At 40.8% G+C, this 21,507-nt stretch overlaps 1 protein-coding gene and 1 long non-coding RNA gene across 8 annotated transcripts in view; one reads left to right on the top strand and one right to left on the bottom strand.

Annotated features, from left to right (window-relative positions):
* LOC307021324 (growth arrest-specific protein 7-like) overlaps positions 1-16,900 on the top strand; it is a 56,923-nt gene extending 40,023 nt beyond the window's left edge. For all 7 annotated transcript variants that reach the window (XM_079653332.1, XM_079653333.1, XM_079653338.1 and 4 more), the window contains 6 exons: positions 9,665-9,743; positions 11,027-11,155; positions 11,547-11,670; positions 12,718-12,797; positions 13,541-13,639; positions 15,881-16,900. In XM_079653332.1, coding sequence (XP_079509458.1) covers positions 9,665-9,743; positions 11,027-11,155; positions 11,547-11,670; positions 12,718-12,797; positions 13,541-13,639; positions 15,881-15,994 — 625 coding nt within the window. In that variant the 3' untranslated portion in view covers positions 15,995-16,900. The remainder of the gene's footprint in view (positions 1-9,664; positions 9,744-11,026; positions 11,156-11,546; positions 11,671-12,717; positions 12,798-13,540; positions 13,640-15,880) is intronic.
* On the bottom strand, positions 16,642-19,991 carry LOC307021339. The gene is made up of 2 exons (XR_013803130.1): positions 19,279-19,991; positions 16,642-18,847 (listed from the first exon to the last, which is right to left on the bottom strand). It is a non-coding gene; the product is annotated as an uncharacterized lncRNA (long non-coding RNA).
* Between the last annotated feature and the right edge of the window lie 1,516 nt (positions 19,992-21,507).

The following is a 21,507-nucleotide window of genomic DNA, read 5'->3' as shown; positions in this document are numbered from 1 at the left end:
AAACAGCCATCTCTTTCCCGACAATCCCCTCTGTGCACGAACCCTTACATATGGTAATTAAACATTAAAACACCTGCGGCTTATATTCAGGTGCGCCTTACAATGTGTGTTGGAAGGATTTATTAAATTACTATGAATATTGTCATTGTTGAAGGCTTTTAGAGAAGGGTGAACTATAAGCCTGAATTACATAACATTTTATACCTAAAAACATAAAAGCCACAATAAATAAATCACAATTATTCTAGTTATTTTTACCTCCCGTATTGCTTTCAACCCACCAGCTTTTATGGTGTTGTTACGTCACTAACTGTAAGCTTGTCACATACAGTCTATGGTCACTCAGAGTAACCTACAGTTCTATTAGCTGCTGGAGAAGAAAGATCAGGGGGGGAGTGGGGAGAGAGCATTCAGACTGTTTAAAAAACGGTAACAACGGACTATTTTTCTTAGCGGATGCATGTCAATTTAAATCAATACATACAACTATTTTTTAAATCAATAAAAACATTTTCGAAATCCATAAAAGCATTAATATTGGGAGTCATGTCGTTACTTTGTTGAGAATGTGGCCATGTAATAAGCGGGATAATTTGCAGCGACTTGTTCCTTATGGGGAAAATAAAACCCTTCATGCAGATCAGGATCCCGACGCGTAGCGGAGGGATCCTGATCTGCCGACGAGGCTCCATTAATACAAATATTTTTAGTGAATTACTGAGTTTAGGCACGTTAATAACGTTTTAATGAAGTTCAATACAGTATATTCATATGTGTCAGTGATTTCATGTCAATTCGGCGAACATAAACATAAATGATCGTGTTCAAGATGATGATTAAATTAGGATTAAAAATCGAGAGCCGGGCTGCATTTCCTCCCGTTCTTTTTTTTTGACTAAACAACATTATTTTGTTAAATAACAACATGGTGATGTTTTGTAAATGATTACATGTCTCTTATTTAGCACAGAGTATGATATCCGTGACATATGGATCTTAACAAAGTTCCACTGTACATCCAGCGTACTGTATCTGACTTTATTTCACATGAGTTCCAGTGTGGAACCCCACTGCACCCCCTGGTGGATCAATGATCCATTGCAGCTGGCTTCATTATAATTACATTTATTTATCACGGGGGAGGTCTCAAGTCAAGCTGGAGGTTTTCCCTTGAGCGAGGGCAGATCACGTACCAATCACGGCCCTCGCGTTTCAAACTGTCTGAAATGAAGCACTACATCTGTATACATGTCAGGAAATAAAGAAATACAATAAGCTAAATAATGCAGATTATGATTCATCATGGCACAGCCTGCTTGGAAAATAACAACATGTTTAACATCCTCTTTTTAGTCAGTATGAGGCTAGTCTAATAAAAGGCCTTTCAATGGCCCATTCGACCCCTCTAGCAGGCAATGCATGGATGTATATAGAGAAACCGGATCAGTGTGTGAGGCAAGGCCCGTTCATTAACAAACATTTTCTCAGTGGTGCATGAAGCCAAAATGGCCTTCCTCTGTAGGAAATAAATACTTGGCTCTGATAGGACGTGATCACTTGTGTTTGGTCATTTATTAAAAAAAAGCAGACATGCAGTTTCGTGTTGGGGATTGTACAAAAAGGGGGACGAAAAGTGTGAGAGCAGAGGGGGGCTATCACGCTGAGCCAAGTCATTTTTAATCAATCAATCGAATGTTTATTTATACAGCCCAATATCACAAATAGGGAAGTAGTATGGTGAGAGTCAGGCAGGACCGCAGAGACAGGTTCAGCCACGACTCGAAGTCCAGGACTCAGGATGCAGGACTCAGGATCCAAGACTCAGGATCCAGGACCATAGCAACAGGCACAGCCACGACTCAGGATCCAGGGCTCGGGATGCAGGATCCAGGGCTCAGGATTCAGGATCCGGGATCCAGGACTCAGGATCCAGGACCACAGCAAAACGCACAGCCAGGACTCAGGATCCAGGACTCAGGATCCAGGACTCAGGATCCAGGGCTCAGGATGCAGGACTCAGGACCACAGCAACAGGATCAGCCACAACTCAGGATCCCGCCGTAGATAGACACCAAAAAGACATTTGGGGGAAGCTGGGTTATTCGGAACATGAGAGTACACAGGTACAGACAGAGAGAAGGAAGAAGTAAGGTGTCCCCCGACAGTCTAAGCCAGGGGTCTGCAACCTTTTTGACCAAAAGAGCCATTTTGCTCCTTTTTCCAAAACATTTTTTTGTCTGGAGCCGCAAAACATATTTCATAGCTTGATAGCGAATGAAGTTGTATTTATTGTTATATCAGACAAAAACTACATTTTTTTTGCATTTATTAGGCTATTTATTATATTATATAAAACTGTTAACCTCTAATAAGAAACAAAGAACTCCTATAAGGAGAATTACAAATAATAAACAGGCCTACTATAAAATAAATTAAACACAGCACTTGAGGAGTCATCTGCACATTTGAAGGAAAAAAAAATATTATTAAAATGGGCCCACTTTGAAATAAATAAAACATATAGCTGCACCCTAAAAAGAGTTAAAGGTAGGGTAGGTAAGAAACCAGCTCGAGTGCGCTAGAATTTGAAAATACACAACCGGAACAAATATGCCTCTTCCTTCAGACTTTCTTAAAGAGTCCCTCCTCCAACACACACGAACGCGCACATGACCAATGAGGGCACGAGATAAGTTTGTGCACAGATGGAAGGCTGACAGGCAGGTAGGCCATCCAATCATTTTAGCCCGTCCGGCTAAAATGATTAGTCATGCTTTTTACAGCGCTACGGCTTCCACAGATTAATTTGTTTATGTATTTATTGTCAAAGCATTTAATATGTTCATTGCTATCGGGACGTTAAGAGCATTGCATGGAATATAACAAAAACTGTTTTCTGAAATAAATTACATACCCCATTGAATTATGACTGAAGATTGTCAGCTGTCTTCCTCTCCCGTGTTGTTCCTCGACACGTCAAGGCTGCAGCACCTTTGACAACTTCTCTCCACATATCAAACATACCGGTAAACCAGCATCGTTTGCTGTGAAAGCATATAACTCTGTCCGCACAGAATTAAATCCTGTGTTCCTCCGGTACTTTTCTTTGATTTATCCATAGTTCGCTCATCGAGCCGGGGGTCAGGTTATTCGCCTCCAAGAAAAGGCGCTCGCGCGGGACCGTAGCAGGATGTGACGCATATTTTAGTTGACCTAATTAAAACTGTTTTGTTTTTTATTTATGTGTCACAGTATCACCTCAAAATACAAGATACGAAACATTTTCAACCATGCAACAAAATATAAATAGTCCTCCAAATACTTTTATTTTATTTCCTTCTTATTTTTGTGTAAACTCAAGGGAGCCAGAGCAGAGGGCTTCAAGGGCCGCATGCGGCCCGAGGGCCGCGGGTTGCCGACCCCTGGTCGAAGCCTATAGCAGCAAAACTAGGGGCTGAATCTAATCAGCCCTAACTATAAGCTTTATCAAAAAGGAAGGTCTTAAGCGCACTCTTAGAAACGGATAGGGTGTCTGCCGACCGAACACAAACTGGAAGCTGATTCCACAAAAGTGGAGCTTGATAAGAAAAGGCTTTGTTTGATTCTGAGTCTGAGCTTATTTTACCCGTGCCAGGATTTAGAACAACAAACAAGTCACACACGTTTGCATAGAGAATGTTTTGCTTTATTTACTCTTTTAGCATGTATCTTTGTCTCAAAATAATTTGAATTTATGTTATCTTTACGGTGTCTGAAAACACTTACATAACAAGAGAAATGCGCTGCGCTTTAAAAAAAAAGATGAAAAATAAAACAAACAAATGTTCCAAAACACATGCAAAAGAAGAAGCATCATCAACCAGACAACATATGCAGTCTTTAAAAAACATTTGCCTACTTGACCAAACATGCAGAGTGTTTACACAAAGCGCTGCACAAACAAAACGCTGCAATACAAAGCACAGCAAATAAACACAGGAACCAGGACACTGCGACCCTGAGCTTCCTTCAGTCCGAGAAGTACATGCCTAGTTGGTCAGAAGCATAAGTTGAGTCCTTAGCAATCATAGTATTCACAGATAAGTCATTTTTGACTTCTGAGGCGTCCAATGGAATACCATCCTCTGTTGATATTTTCCTAGGCCCACACCTTTGACCCAGTTTATCCGTTTGTTCTGCCCTCAATGAGCACAGGCCTGCGACTTTGGGCTGCTCTCAGTGTTTTGTCCCAGAACTAGCATGTATCTAGCTGAACCAGCTAAATACATGGGGCTGGGGTAGAGATCTTCAGAATTGGTCGGGCAACATGTCTTTTCAGTTCTCCGGCCGTAACTCCATAATAAACCATCAGTGTTTGCCTTCAAGCTCCAGCTCTCCCCGTGTCTCTCTGAATTTCGTCTCCATTGCTTCAGAAGTTTCCACCACACCCTCCATGATGTTCTCTGGAACATGGCTTTCTGGCTTCCAAAGAAACCTGGGCCCTTCAGTTCACCTGCTGCCAGCCAGCAAGTCATCGACTTTCAATCCTCTGGGCGCATTGTCTGCAGTTGACCATATATTAGACCCTCCAGAAAAACGCGGGCAAAATTCCTTGATTATGCGGGCTAAATTCCTTGATTATGCGGGCTAAAATCCTTGATTATGCGATTAAACATGCAGGGGTTTTATGTGATTTTATGCGGTGAAATTGCGGGAAGTTGCGAAATATGCGGAAATATGCTAAATATGCGGGGAAAAAGAATAAAAAAATGTTTAAATATTGGGCTGTCTTATTTATTCTCTCTCACACACAACCTGCCACTAACGTTAAACCCCTTTACTATTAAATTAAACACATTCAATGTTTATTTATTTTAAAAGCAATTGGGCTATTTTAATCTCACACACACACACACACACACACACACACACACACACACACACACACACTTCTCTGCCTCATTCTGTTTTCATTTACTCGTTCGTTATCTGACCAGCTTCAATCTTGTAGGCTACTCACTTCGTTTCTTGTAGCCCTCGAAAGGGTTTTGGATGTTGATGCCTTGGTGAACGTGAGTTGTTTGGCTTTCTTGTCCGCAGCAGCAGAAAGCATTTTCGAATGTTTGAATGAATCAAAGTGGGTCGTCACCGTCGATTTTCTCTTATGCTCCAACACACAGTTGCACAGGGTGCAGAATAGTTTCCCCCCACTTTTTGCCCGGTCTTTAGTAGAAATGTTCGTCGGTAAATTAGATGGATTAGATTTTTTCATCTTGGTGTTTTCTCTATCGTGTGAGCTCCACACGTTCACTCTATACAGTGTTGTTTATATTCTGTGATGCGCGAGCTGATGACGTCACGTCAAGACGAGTTAACTTTTTTTTTTCTCAACTTTGTGTGGAAAAATGCGGGGATTATGCGGCCTTTTGATAAATATGCTGCCTTTTAAAAATCTGCGCCATTTTGCTGATTATGCGGTAAATTCTGCGATCACAGAATCGCGTTTTTCTGGAGGGTCTAATATATGAACCATCTCAGAATGGTCATGCTTGAATTTCCACGCCTGTTTTATCACCTCTCATTGTCCCAATTGCTTGGGAGCATTGGTTCCAATCGACAGGTGCACAGTTACTTCAATGCTTGGGATGCGTATCTTCAGCCAGAGCTTACTGTGTCACTATGTCATCAGCCGTCACTGGCAACATCTGGCAGCAGATAGAAACCACTGCTGTCAAGGCCAGCAACCTCCAAACCAGTCAATGAGTAAGCCGTCTCAACTGTTCCTTGCTTCAATTTGCGTAGCAGTAATTATTTTACCTGCAGCATTCAGGTTCTTCTTAAAATGTTTAGAGCAGAACTTATATGTTTGCTTGTATGTGACCTTCACTGGAATGATCAGTGGAGCACACTGTGTGTTCACATGTTGTGACTGCAGTTGGCTGGTCTTTGCATGGTTCCCTCTGCAACTCCAGAGCTGCTTGCTTCTTCATGTGGAGTACAGGGGGAGTTTGACCACAGACTTTGCATGTCAAGCTCCTCTGGCAATCACGATTCATGTGACCAAAAAAACCTCCCTTTTACCCAAGAAGTGATTTTTGCGTCGGACTCCTTCCTTTTAGCTCTTTACACACTTTTGTTTTCCTGCCTGTTTGACTGTATGAGTGTGTTCACCTTCTGCCCTCGTCAACTGTGTCTTGTCTTTGTGATCAGTTGTGTGTTGACAGACCTGTCTCCCCTTGTGTTCTTTGTCAGTTCTTCCTTTTGTTCCTGTCCAGCCCTAATGGACAAATTGTATTTCGTCCCTGCCAGATTCCCAGTGCATCCAAATAGGTACTAGTTCTGAGCTATTATTCTCATGACATATTTGTGCAATTTAGATATGAGTATTTTATTACCTATGATATCAACATAACTTCATAGACACGATTAGCTTACAAACTTTATTTCTGAACCTTAATGTCTGAAAAAGAAAGAGGGCAATGTCTATGTTGCAAATTAGACTGCGTGCAAAACCAACTGTGGGGAGTTTTAACCTGCCTGCTAGTTAACATGCATACAATATGTTTTCTTCTGATATAAGCATTGTCATGAGACTGCAGTGCTATGGAGTTGTCCCAAATAGAATCCAGATTAGGCCACTGGGCTCAGTCTGCTCAGACTCATAAACCTTCTACACAGTGCCTTCATTATTCTCTCCCTTAGAACAACACTGTTGCCTGACAGGACAATCGCTGTTTTGTTCCTACCATCAGACCCGACACAGGCCAGAACCAGAAATCAATTTCCCTTACAGCTTAGTACACTATCAAGGGCACACCTTATTGTCCTCAGGCGCTGCTTCAAACACTTCTCTGAGCAGGCTTTCCTACACGATCTGGCGGAGGTTAAATGGCACTTCATAGCGTTAATTCCATCTGTTGATGTTGCCGTCCAATTTTTTTATTGATCACTTTTTATCGATTATTAATAGACATGCCCCCCTTAGAAAATTCAGAGTCAAGAATAGGAACACTCCATGGTTTACTAGAGAACTATCTGATCTAATTCATGATCGAAATAAGCGATGGTCTTTAGCTAGAAAGTCTAACACTAGTGATGACTGGCTTCTTTTTCGTGTCCTCAGAAATAAATGTTCAGCCCTTATTAAAAAAGCTAAAGCTGATTACTATCTGAGCTTAACCACTGATTGTTTTAATGACCATTCTAAGTTCTGGAAAACAATTAAATCACTTCAGAACAAGAAAGTTTCTAGTTTCCCACAAAAACTGAAGGTCAGTGATTATTTTATTTCAGATTCAGATGGTATGTCTAATGCTTTCAATGCTCACTTCAAAAAGGCACATTTTTGATGAGCAAAGTCATGACTCTCTAAATGGTCGTACTCACAGCCCTAGTCAAGAGATGAGCTCCCCTGTTTTTGATTTTGCTTCTTTCTCGGTCTCTGAAGTCTTACAGGGTTTGCACTCAATTGATCCTAAAAAGTCTGCCGGGCCTGACGGCCTCGACCCATTCTTTTTAAAAATTGCAGCTCAGATTATAGCACAACCAGTAACTGATATTTTTAATCTCTCCCTGTCCACTCACACACTGCCAGCTCTGTGGAAGCAAGCTCTGGTATCGCCCCTCTTGAAAGCTGGTGATCCCACTGAGTTAAATAATTATCGTCCTATCTCAAATCTTTCTGTGTTATCAAAGATTCTTGAGTCCCTAGTTTCTACTCAGCTAAAACTTTTTTTAAATTCACACAACATCCTTAACCCTATGCAATCTGGATTCAGATCAAAGCACAGTACTGTGACTGCCAGTCTGAAAGTCTTAGATGATATCAAGGCTGCTTTGGATAACAAATCTGTTTGTGTTGCATTGTTTATTGACCTAGCCAAAGCATTTGATAATGTAGATCACCACATTATGTCTAATGTTATGTTGGTGTCTCGTTTCGGTCATAATGCCATTTGCTGGTTTCAGAGTTATCTAACCGACCGTACTCAATGCGTCAGGTTGGGTAGCACTGTCTCTGACCCTGTCACCTTGGAGAAGGGCGTTCCACAGGGCTCTATTTTGGGGCCTTTGCTCTTTTTATTATATGTAAACAATATTTGTAATCAGATGCAATTTTCTACCTATCATATGTATGCTGATGACACTATTGTATATTCATGTGCTCCTTCTCTGGACATGGCCGTTTCCAATTTAAAATCTGATTTTATCACGCTGCAGCATGCACTTCTTGATTCCAAACTGCTTTTGAACAGTAAGAAAACCAAAGCAATGCTTTTTGCTCCCAAATCAGCGTCCTCTTGCCTCTCCATTGACACCCTTGATGGCGTCTCTGTTGAGTTTGTTGATATCTACAAATATCTTGGCTTTTGGTTGGACAGTAATCTGAACTTCAAACACCATATCGAAGTTCTAACAAAGAAATTGAAATTCAGTCTTGGCTTCCTTTACAGACTTAAATGTTGTTTTTCAACTTCATACCGTAAAAGGTTGGTCTCTGGCTTATTCCTGTCCCAGCTGGACTACGGTGACACCATTTATAGACTTGCCTGTCCCACTGTCTTGGCCAAACTTGACCCACTCTACCATGCTGCACTGCGTTATATATCAAATGCAGCCTATAGGACTCATCATTGCACACTGTATAGCCTAACTGGATGGTCCTCACTCACTATGCGTAGGATGCAGCATTGGTTTTTATTAATGTATAAAGCCATTTTAGGAAATCTTCCACTCTACATATGTGCCAGATTTGCTCCAGTTTGTGACTTTTACAACCTCAGATCCAGTGCCTTGATACGGTTCCAGGTTCCTGCTGTGCGGACTGAGGCTGGAAAAAGGAGTCTCTTTTATTATGGTCCTTGGTCTTGGAATGACCTTCAATCACGCCTCAAACTGACGGCACTTGTTTCTATAGCCTGTTTTAAATTGAAGTTGTCAGAAGTCCTTACCACCAGCTGCTCTTGCAGTAATAAGTAGTGCCTTTCTTACTGTCCTAATGTGCACAATGTAGTAACTGCTTTTTTTCGTCTTTTGTTTTCTTAGTTATGTTCTCTGTATTTTATATGTTTGTGTTATGTGTAACGTTGCTGCCTTCTTGGCCAGGTCAGCATTGTAAATGAGATTTTATCTCAATGCTTTTTATCTGGTTAAATAAAGGTTAAATAAAAAAATAAAAAAACACCGGCAGGGCCCAGGAGCTGAACTGGGACCTCTCCAAGTCCACACTTTGTTCGGGGACTTGAACCAGCAACCCTACGGCTCACAGTCCAAGGCCCTACTGACTGAGCCACTGCTGGCTGAGGTTTCTATAAATGTTGTTAATTTTGGATTGGAAGAATGAGCAGGAGTTGCATTGTGCGGTTGTGAAGGCTGAGGTGGCGTTGTCACAGGGTTTAAGGAGTGTGTCTTATAAGATACCCTCCAATGTTCTTACCTCAGACTGTACGGTTATTACAGACTTTTAAACCAACCACTCACTCTTGTCTTGTTCATGTGCCGACGGCAGAGCTCAGCATTATCTTATCGTCTGTTGGACTGGCTGTGCTTTCGATTTGTGTGTGTGTGTTTGTGTGTTTGTGTGTGTGTGTGTGTGTGTGTGTGTGTGTGTGTGTGTGTGTGTGTGTGTGTGTGTGGTCCTTTTTTGTCCAATAAAATCAACACACTGCCTCCTGTCTGCTCTCAGGACTGTGGGAGAGTGTTGGGCCCAGTTAAAGAAGAGTCTGGAAGACGAGGCTGAGGTTCACTTGAAGTTCTCCTCAAAGGTAATCCAGCATGGGTTTGTCTTAGGGGTTTAGAGAGGGAAGAGCACAGATGTTGGCCAGGATGCAGCTGGTCTGATGCAGGAAATGGAGCCGGTGATGTGATCCTCCAGAGATGCACAGATGTGCTGCAGAACAAGGAATGGGATGGAAATATACTTTGATTGTTTCCAATGAAAACAATATAATTAATAAACACAGTACAGGTGCACACAGAGAGGTGCTAGAGCCTGCCAGTTTACAAACCTCGGCTCAGGAGGTGAAGTGGCACCTCCATTTTATTTGGGTCCGATTGTACGACCAATCGGTTCCAAGGCCAAGTTCCCTTAACTCTTGGGTAAAGCCATTTGCACTCAGTTCTACTGTAAATTGGATACATCTGAAGTAAGTTAAACAATTAATAGATAAAGTTGTTGTTTGTTTCCAAAAATCCCCAAAAATGTTTTGACAAAACTAAATCATTGTGAGATTGTCATGACATAATGTGGAAAGCTGGAAATAATTAATATTGTGAATGGATATGTAAATCCAGTTTGTGGGGGATGGGTGATTTGCACTGTGTTTTATACATCATCATACATCTTGTCTCACATCTAAGAGTTAAAAGCCATGTGCTGTTCATCTCTGGGCTACTTTATTCCAGCCCCAGTTTGAGTTTATCAGATGGACAAGCTCATACTGACAGGGGAGGGGACACTCAACCCGGGAGCTGATGGGAAGAGCATAGGGTCTCCAGAGAAGGGCATGGAGTCATTTAGATAACTGGATATTTTTGCTCCAAGGAGCCATCACATTTTTTCAAATGGTAGTTACTCTCTATATACAAATGTGAAGAGAAGTTTTTCAGTTCAATTGTATTGGTCCTACAGTATGGCTCAAAGTGGACCACTTTAGGTTTTACAGACATCTTTGACAAGTGTACAATGTCTGGTGATTTGCAATTCCGACTACAGCCACTGCTTTTAAATGGCCAATAATAATAGCTTTAACCCCTTCAGTGACACTATCTTTGCTCCCAGAAGGTACATTTTTGTTGTTAGTTTTTTTATCTTTTGTGTACATTTCCCAAAACAGTATTTCTTTGTGTAGTTTACGTAACTTTAGAAACAAAGGCTTCAAAGTCACATTCACACTAGCTTTTATTCTCAGCAAGGGAGACTTCATATTTTATTCCTGTGTTTTTACATTGGCTCAAAGACCTGAGGTCCTCAGGAGGATGCTCTCTGGTCATTACACCATTTATTATTATCTGCTTTTGAGTTATTGGTTGTTTGTGTTTCGTACAGCTGCAGAGTGAGGTGGAGAAGCCTCTTCTGACATTCCGGGAGAACTTTAAGAAGGACATGAAGAGGTACGAACATCACATTGCTGACCTCCGGAAGCAGCTAGGTGGCCGCCATGCATCGGTGGAGAAGGTAACCAGGAACAAGAACAGAGCTCCGCAGCATGAGGGGAACACAGTTCTGACAATCACCCTGATGCTGATTAAGATTCCCTATATTTGCCTTTCGCGATGGGCTGTTTCCCATCCCTGGAATGTTTTAATATGTATAAAGAAAAGCAATCTGGGGTGACAGTTTATTTCTGATTTCCTTATTTCATGGAAAATTGAGCATTTAAAGCAGGACAGGCAAAAATGTTCCGGTCATGTTGGTTGGATGATGGATGAAAAGTAATGACACATGATGATGATGTGAAAGTGCCGCTCCCTGAACCTTCTTGCTGCACTCCATTATTCAGATTGAAATGATTTGTATAGCAGTGAGATGTGAGCCCGTCACTCACTCCTGCGTCTTCTCTTCGCAGGCCCGTAAGGCTCTGGCTGACAGACAGAAAGATCTGGAGCTGAAGACTCAGCAGCTGGAAATCAAACTCAGCAACAAGATTGAAGAGGACATCAAGAAAGCCCGCAGAAAATCCACACAAGCAGGTCAAAGACAGGGTCAAAGGTCACAGCACTGCCTCGCTAGCTCTCATTTATCTTTGGGCATATATATATATATATTGTGAGATACTGATATTGATCATAGACCGCTTATAAAGTTTTATATACAGCTGCACAATTTATGCCAATATGCCAATTACCAAGATTAGTTTTCTGTGTCTGATCAATATGTTAAATTGTGGCTCAGTTGTTACAGGCGCATTCCATAATGTGGATTTTGGTCAGACTTATTCTGCTAATTACTGAAGTTAATTTCCTTTAAAACTGCATATAAGACTTAAATGTTAAAGAAGAGTTATATATACAAATATAAATGTTACTTTTGTTAGCAATGAAACAATACCTGTTTAATTCAATGTATCTTGAGCTGGCTAACAGCTCTCATTTAAAACAGAGCAGCTGTCTGAGAACATGAGGACATAGTATGAAGCCGCTTGTGTCTCCGTATATGGAAGAACCTCTAGGCTTCATATCAAATACCCAATGGCCATAATTGGCCCTTTAATGGTCTTTATTTTGGGGGTTTTAGCCTCATTCTATAGTTAGAGGTTCTCAAGGATTTAGGCTCAGACTCAGGCTCGCTTTTCTAAACGTGCGTGAGATATTTAGTCATCACACATTCTAACAGAAAATATAATTAAATTGAATATAAAGTTGCCGAAATGTCAGCATACCAGAGGGATCAGCATCATCCCCTCCCTGATATGGGTCAGAGGGATCAGCATCATCCCCTCCCTGATATGGGTCTTGTTTCTCAGCAGGATGTAAGCAGAGAACGTAATGAAAGGAGAGAAACACTCTCCTTTTATTATTGCTTATGATATCATATAGAATGTATTAGAAATCCAGGTTGTGTGCACTGTTCAGGCTCAGCTGAGTGATGTAGTCTCATCAGCTGTTGGGCAGTAGCACCACCTAGTGGTAGAATATAGCACCTTGTATTTGAATGTGCTGTACACAGTTTGTACTTATCAGGTCTCATGTAATACATGTGTGTCCTTTTAAGACTTCTCGTTGTATTCTCTCCAACAGGAGACGATCTGATGCGCTGTGTGGACCTTTATAACCAATCACAGTCCAGATGGTTTGAGGAGACGGTCACCACCAGTCTGGTAAAACGTCCTGTTAATGTGTGTGTAGTTTGGTGTGAGAGAAAGCTGTTCTACGCGGCTGCTCTTCCCTTTGGATGTTCTTCAGCATCATAGTTAGCAAAATCTGACAATATCAGTAGCTTTAGTTCATTCTCCCAAAGTTTGAGTCTGCAAACTCATAACATAAATGAATAAACTGACTTACTGAATGGAGCCTTTTCACTTTGTGTGCTAAACAGAATTTGTGAAGGTCCAGAGCATAGCAAAATAAACATATAAGATACAAAGAAACTACAAGTCATGTTAATAATACAAACAAATGATCTGAAAGAAATACAAAAATAAGTAATATTTCTTGTATTTTGTAAATTACACAAATGTTTATTCATAAGAACTTTTATTCTACATAGACATGTCCATTTTCATGTCCACAAGCACTTACAATATACAATATATATATAAAGTTTTAGTCCATGTGTAATGTCTATAAATGATCAGGTCATATACACTTTGAGAATGCGGCTACAAAAGGATGTTTGTAAGACGTGTGAAGAAGAAGCATGGTTAAAGCATCAGGGCTCCCTAAGACACTGTACATTTACTATAGAGACTGAACGGTTCATTTGATGTCTAGGTGACTTGAGAGTCATAGCTTTGATCGACCCTACATAACCTCTTTTGATCAAATGTGTGACAAGTTTACTGTTTGGTGAGTAACAGTGCCTGTTTGCATTTCAACTTCTCTGTGTGCCCCCCCCCCCCAGGAGCTGGAACGGCTGGAGGTGGAGCGGGTGGAGATGATCCGACACCATCTGTGTCAGTACACCACCCTCCGACACGAGACAGACATGTTCAACCAAAGTGTAAGTTCAACTCACACTCAGCATTACAGGCGTTCAGAGGAAACACGTATACCGTTAGAGTGAGAGTACCATGAGGGATCAGGGCCAAAGCTACTGCGTAAAGGCACTATAGTGCTGTCGAGTCAAAAGACATTTTGATAAATAACTTCTATTTTCATAACTTGGCCTAACTTAAATTGGTCAGGGTAAAGTTCAATCCAGACTTTATTGATTCCCTGAGGTGGCAAGAATAGATAAAGAGGTCATAAATAAATAAAAGAGCTATAGTATATAAAATATATACTGTAGATTGGATGCAAAATCTGACATCAAACTTGATAGCTGAGTGCCAAATACTCTTCTGCTGCCACATTTGTTTTTGAAATGAGGCAGGAGAAACTTTAAGCTTTTGCATCTTTGACTTCCTTTCCATGCACTCTGATCTCCTTCCAAATGTTTGTTACGTTGAGTGTGTATAGTACTTTATAGAGAGTATAAAGTACATTAAAAGCACCCACATGTTGTCTCCTAATAGTCTAGTTTCCAGCATAGTGAATCCGTGAATACCCCAAAGTTTTATGTTAGAAATGTATAGTAGGGTCCCCAGCACATAGAAACTGCCGGATGCTAACCTGCATATGTTGGGCAAGTTGCACAATTAGCATAATTAGTGTTATTTAAAATTATTGTGGACAATAGTTAAAAAATGACTTGACCGATTTGGATCCTTTTGGAGTGGTTTTGGGGGTTATTGAGGATGCTGAATCCATTTCAGACGTTTTCAGTGGCCATATCTGGACTCTCTGTGGGCTGATTTAGACTACCATGAGTAGTGTTGCTACCATTGAATACAGAAAGCACAAAATGACCTTTACTACTGTGGACAGTTTATTTCCAAATAAATAAGCAAACTGTCCAACCCAAATGATCCAGAATCCCCTAAATCTTAACAATCGACCCAAAATAAATCTAAATCAGCCCACAGAGAGTACAGATATTTTTTTTTAAATGTTGATGTTAAATGCATTAATCTGGTGCACTTTGAGAGCAAAATTAGGGACTAAATCTATGGATACATTTCTCAACACCCATATGAAACAGAACTGTAAACAGATTTACTTTTTCTTTCAACAGCAAGTGGAGGCAAAAGTGACTGCACCCAAAACAATAAACCTGCTAGCTAACTAGCCTAAACTCAGTAACAGAATGTGGGCAACACGTTCTTCTCCACAGCCGCGCGAGCTCTGAGTCAGATGTCACCAGGGGCGGTTCTAGGGGGGGGCAATTCCCCCCTAACATTGACTTTGGACCCCCCTGTGGCCCCCCTAAAAAGGAAAAACATTTTTTTTATGATTAAACAATTTCTTGGCTGACGGAATAAGCGGAAGTAACGATATTTGTCATTCGAGTCTGAACCATTAGAGCAGGGGTCTCCAACACGTCGAAATCATTCCAATGTGTACTATAGGACAGTAAAAAAAAAAAACAGTTTGAAAGGGGAGTGATTAGTAAAATATGCATAAATTAAAAAAAAGGATGCTATAGGTAACATAAGATAAGAATAAACAAGTTTAAATGATTTGTTCTTGGTTGTGATCATATTCTAAAGATGTTTTGATTATTGAAAAGTATACAGCTCCCTTTCATCTGAGTGTTGAGAGCTGTATCCATATATTCATTGTGTACTCAAAGTGCACCAAATTGATGCATTTAACTTCAACATTTAAAAAAAGTCTTCCCGGGACTCGCCTAGAGGAGGTGAGGCCCATCCACCCCCAAATAAAGCAGGTTAAAATGATTAAATTGCATACATTTTCTTTTAGAAAACACTGAAAACGGGTCCCACAGACCCAAACATAACACAAAGGTAAGCATTTAATAATGTGTAATGAAACAAATACCAATAACTGTATTGCATCGTTTTCTTAGGTGTATGCACAATTACTTCATAGTGTCTTTGTCTTTTTCGTCCTGCATTTATTGTGCCCCCCTCAGAAAATAACTGGCCCCAGCCAGGCTCCCCCAGTCAAATTAGACTAGAACCGCCACTGGACGTCACTTCCCCCTTTTCTATCCTACGGGTACAGCCACTCCCCCTGAACTCCCGGTATTCCCAATGGCCAGTCCGCCCCTGGCTGGGGACCTATACTATACATTTCTAACATAAAACTTTGGGGTACTCAACATTTGCGGGTTCACAACAGGACACTATCAGTGGCGTCATGTCTTCCCCTGAGCTTCAGCTGCTCTCTGTGTCTGCAGACGATGGAGCGGGTGGATCAGCTGCTACAAAGTGTGGACCCCATCAGAGACAGAGAGCTGTGGGTGGAGGAGAATAAGACCGGGGAGATCAGGCCAGTGAACGTAGAGATCTGACCCCAGATGCTCTTCATACGCACATTCAGGGACTGGCTCCATCATGCCTGAGGACCCTCCTGTGACCCCGAACACAGCGGACTGCTTAGGATGAACCAAGATAGGGACACCTGTAACTGTCATGCAGCAGTGTGTGTGCTTCTACTCTGTGGGGTCATTCTTTCTTTCCCTAGTGTGTCAACGTACACCTGAACGTTGTTGCCAAAAAATAATTTAACATTAGCTGCTAAGCCAAATGCATTCTGAGCTAAGAGTGATATTTCTATGTACCAGAACTAGACATTACTATCTTAAATGACAGAGTTGTTGGCTTGTGTGAGCGAATACTAAAGCTTAAACTCAGGCACCATTCCTAACATGTTTGGGTGTTCTTGAAAAAAGACACAAACAACCATTATTGTAGAGTATTACTTTGTATGTGTTGAGAAGTCCAAAGCTTCTTTCATCTTTAAAATAAGTATGAAATATTACGTTTCATTTCCACCAGTGTTTTTCTTAATAAATGTACTTTAAATATACTGTTTATATGAACAGTTACCTAAAGAGAACTTTCTTGTTAAACATTTGATAATCCATCGCAGGAGGGGCCTTTATGGGGTTTAGAGGGAGACTAGTGTACGTATATGGGATGTGTTTTTGCAATGAAAGGAGGCAGAAAAGCTAAATGATGTAAAATACTAATAGTAAATAGTTTTAAACGAAAACATATAATATAGAGCTATCTGGGACTGTTTATTGCCAAATGGAAAATACATATTCATTCAAATAACACCCTCATTTATATTCTACTTTTTTTAACCACCTCTTCTCCAGTATTATTGCCTATAATTACTACTTTTGAGAGAAGTACTTAAGGGCTGAAGGTTTGCATTTATTATAAATAAAATAAATATGTGTTAAAACATCCTCCTTTTTGTGCTGATTTTTGCTTTCGTGGTGGTGTTTTTGTTTTTTGTAAAAAAAATATAAATGCAAAAAGAGCTCAAATTCACATGTTCGCGGCAATAATAATGGTATGGTTATTAGTTCAGAAAAACATGCTTTAAGCAATTAGTACACAATTTACAAATAATCTACAAATCATTCACTATTAACCCTCCTGTTGTCTTCGGGTCAAATCTGACCGATTTACTACTTTCATCAATCATAACTTTTTGTTTTACATTCGATTGCATTAAGGCTTTATGATATCCTTCACAGTAGACATTTGAAAATATAAAATTGCTGATCACCACTTTCATTGAATTTTGGATGATTTAGTCAACTTTGTAACACCCATGGTGTTCCCGGTCAAAAATGACCGCCATAAAGAAAAGGAATTAGTAACCATCTGGATCAGATCACGCACGCACGCACGCACGCACGCACGCACGCACACACACACACACACACGTGCCCATCCCCCACATGGATCACACCTGGCACACGCAATACATGTTCAGTGTCGTATATATTTACTGCAGTGTTTCATGTATAACAGTAGTCTGATTTGAAATGTGGTGATGATGAATGGTTTTTGTGTTAATGTAATAGCAGTTAAAACAGGACCGTTCCAATTTGACCGCAAACACCAAACTAAGGGGGGGACGGGGGGACGAAGACAATAGGAGGGTTAAATGATAGGTGTTGATATCTCACTCCACAATACGCAGTAAGCTGGTCACAAATATGGGCAAACACCAGCTGCTGCTGTAGCTGACTACTCCGTCTGTCATAGAGTAATTAGCACATCAATCAATCAATGAAAAAGAAGAAAATAAAACAACATAGATTAGCTCCATGGCATAATGCCGAAACCCGCAAAATAAAGCAAAAGTCGAGACAACTTGAAAGGATATGGCGTTCCACTAAACTTGAAGAATCTCGTTTAATTTGGCATATTACTCTCAATGAATATAAGAAAGCACTGCGTAAAGCGAGAGCAGCTTGCTACTCTTCATTAATAGATGAGAATAAGAATAATGCAAGATTTCTTTTCAGCACTGTAGCCAGGCTGACAGAGAGGTTTTAGCCAACTATAGACCTATTTCTAATCTTCCGTTCCTCTCAAAAATTCTTGAGAAAGCGGTCGCAAAACAGTCGTGTGATTACTTAAAAAACTATGATTTATTTGAAGATTTTCGGTCTGGCTTTAGAACACATCATAGCACAGAGACAGCTCTGGTTAAAGTCACAAATGACCTTCTAATAGCCTCAGACAAAGGACTTGTCTGTATTCTTGTCTTGCTCGATCTCAGTTGCATTTTGATACTATCGATTAGGACGCTAATCCTGTTGATGTGGTCGTGTGTCCTGGATCCTCTATCCCAGTGGTGTAGTCTACTTTTTTGTAGTGGGTATACTGTAATAATTGTATTCATCCTGTCTCGAAGCAACACCTCATGAACACCATCACACTTACTAATGCATAGACTAGTCTTGAGACTGGTTATGTGTTATCAACATGTCAATGTATTATAAAGATTTTTATGTGACTTTTAACTGCCAGCGACATTAACAATAAAAAAATAAAAGAATGAACAATGATGGAAAAAGCCCACTTATCTTCTAGGGTTGAACAATGAATCGACATTTTTATCAAAATCTCAATATGGCCTACTGCAAACACTGTCTCTGACACAGCTCTCACCAAATTTCCAACTAAATCCTGTCCACCCTTCTCCGTGAGCTCCTGGGCTATTTTGTGTGCTCTGGACGTCTCATGTCGTCTAATCTTGTTTCTCAAAGAGGCCAGAGATGTTGATCTGCTTGAATCTGAGGACTGGATCTTAAAGTGCACCCACTCCTCAGACATAGACACTCGTTGTTCTGTGAGGACACCTGTTGATTTTGTAGCGCTGCAAAGAGCACAACCTGGAAATAAACAAAGCCATGACTAATTAGCATAATACACGTTTTTACCAATAATATCTGCAGAAAAGAGCCAAGATTTACTCAAAAGTATTTAATAAACTGCTTACAATATTTACATCATGGCTAACAAATGCATGAAAAGCAGATAAAAGGAGAAAAATGTTCCACTTTTTCAATAGCTAATTATTTGACAACTACTGATAACTAACATATAGTAATATAATGGTGCAAATGTTTTAAATGCACTTTTAACATGACCATGAATTAACTCTCATTTGCATAGTCATTGACTTTAGGAATTTCTGTTCAGCTTTCCTTTGCATGTGTGCTGACATTTACCTAACTTTCTGTCCCTCCACTCTAACCAAGGATGCCTGTTCTTACATTCCAGCTACTGTTACGTTAATGATAACCATGCTAATTCCACTTACCGGGTACATTTGCGGTAGCGCCGGGCTCGTTCTCTGTCACCTTTAGGACAGCCGCCTGACCTGGCTCTTCTTCTGTAGTGGTAATAGGGGAAAACTTCGGAAAACATTAAAATATTTTCGTCTGTTTTCGTTTCATGTTTGCTTCCTGTTTAGCGCTCCGCGAACTTGAATGATGGAAGGATCAAATTCTGATAACGTTAGAGAAACGTGGGGTTTGTCAGAGCCGAACAAAGTGTGTTGCTGTTGCTTAGCAACAGGCCAAAGGCGACGGAAGCCCCAGACGTCCAAAAGTATTAACACAGAAGGGGGCGAAAGCGTGAAAGCGAAGTCACAAAATGATGTTGTTACGTATCATCGCTCAATTTTTAAGAGGGCATACGGAAATCACTGGCATGTTCTAGTGGGTATACGGCGTATACCAGCGTATCACGTAGACTACACCACTGCTCTATCCTGAGTCCTGGACTTCGAGTCGTGGCTGAACCAGTCTCTGTGGTCCTGCCTGACTCTCACCATACTACTTCCCTGATGGCTCCCACAGGATTGCTGACATCCTTGTGGATTCATATTATAGACACATGCATTTCCAAACATTTGGTATTTTCAAACATTTGGTCTACCTACACTGTAAAATGTATTATCTTTTCAAATTACACACGGCATCTATTGCACGTCTGTCCGTCCTGGGAGAGGGATCCCTCCTCTGTTGCTCTCCCTGAGGTTTCTCCCATGCTCCCCTTTAAACTGTGAGTTTTTCTCTGGAAGTTTTTCATTGTACGATGTGAGGGTCTAAGGACAGAGGGTGTCGTATTGTCATACTGATATTCTGTACAAACTGAAGTCCACTGAGACAAATGTAACATTTGTGATATTGGGCTATATAAATAAACATTGATTGATTGATTGATAGCTGACTCTACTCTGTCTGTAATAGAGTAATTACCACATAAAACGGTAAATAGTCATTTTGTACCTAATGTTCTTTGGGATATAACTGTTAAGAATCAACAAAAGTCAACTTGCTCAGCTAGACTTCTCTGCTGTCATCTCTACTCTCAGGACCCAAGCAGTTGATTTGTTTTAATCTAGTTTACAGGTGAGGTTGACTAGCATAAACTGAAGTTTTAGCTTCTATGTTTTTCATTTAGGCAAGGTCTGACCTTATTGAATAACACGTTACATATTACATTCTGAGTAGATTCAAAGCTTGGGCAGTGAACCACAGTGAAGCAATTAGAAGAGGTGGATAGCTTTTACGTCAGATTGACATTTTAATGACATGTAAAATGTAAATAAATGATTGGTTAATGATGTTCATAATTAACTGATAAGGCGGAGTCATGGGCTCTGAGGATGTAAGACGTGTTTCTCCGCTGATCCTGAGAATGTGACTTAATTTCATAAATCCTGCACAATTTTGGTCTTTCTTGTTGAAATGAAATAGAACATAAACTAAGGATTCGTCGTACGTGACTTCTGTTAACCAAAACAACCGAAATGTCTTCTGCTCGCCAAAAATCCGAAGCACAGAGAGGAGGCCGCTGCAAAACCTCGCCTTTGCCTGACCCGGCTAACGCTACTCGAGGGGTGGCTGAAGCTAACGCACTTGACGCCGAACTTTTACAAAGTATGATGGACTCCCTGAAAGCCGACATTTTTGGCAAAATTGACTCTTTGTCTTCCAGCCTACGCTCCAAGATTACCTCTGTCCAAAAAAAATTCATTCGGACCATTACAAGATAAATTCGATCAACACGGGAAAACTGTGCTTGAGCTTGAACGAGCTGCTACGGACCATAGCGGCCAGATAACGGAGCTGGAAGCTACAGTTAGCAGGCTAACGGCTCAGGCTTAACATGTTGATGATCGGTGCAAGGACCTGGAGGGGAGATCCAGAAGGAATAATATTCGGCTGGTGGGCATATCGGAGGGATTGGAGGGACCTCGTCCTACTGAGTTTATCTCCAAACCACTTCAGGAAATACTTCGCCTGGATGAAAAGCCCCTGCTAGATCGAGCCCATCGTACACTGTGGGACAGGCCCAGAGAGGGAGATGCACCCCGACCATTCGTTGTAAGAGTTCATTACTTTCACATTCGCAATGAGATCCTACGTCGGGCCGGGGGAATTGTCTCCCCTCCTCTGCCAGGGTAAGAGGATTTCTATCTTTGCTGACTACATCTCCACCGTTGCTAAAAAGCAAGCTGCTTTTGGAACTGTCAAGCGTC

Source organism: Notothenia rossii (assembly GCF_949606895.1).
Source record: "Notothenia rossii genome assembly, chromosome: 10".
NCBI classification, from domain to species: Eukaryota; Metazoa; Chordata; class Actinopteri; order Perciformes; family Nototheniidae; genus Notothenia; species Notothenia rossii.
The sequence above is the reverse complement of the archived record's forward strand: the minus strand, read 5'-3'. Positions and strand labels throughout refer to the sequence as shown.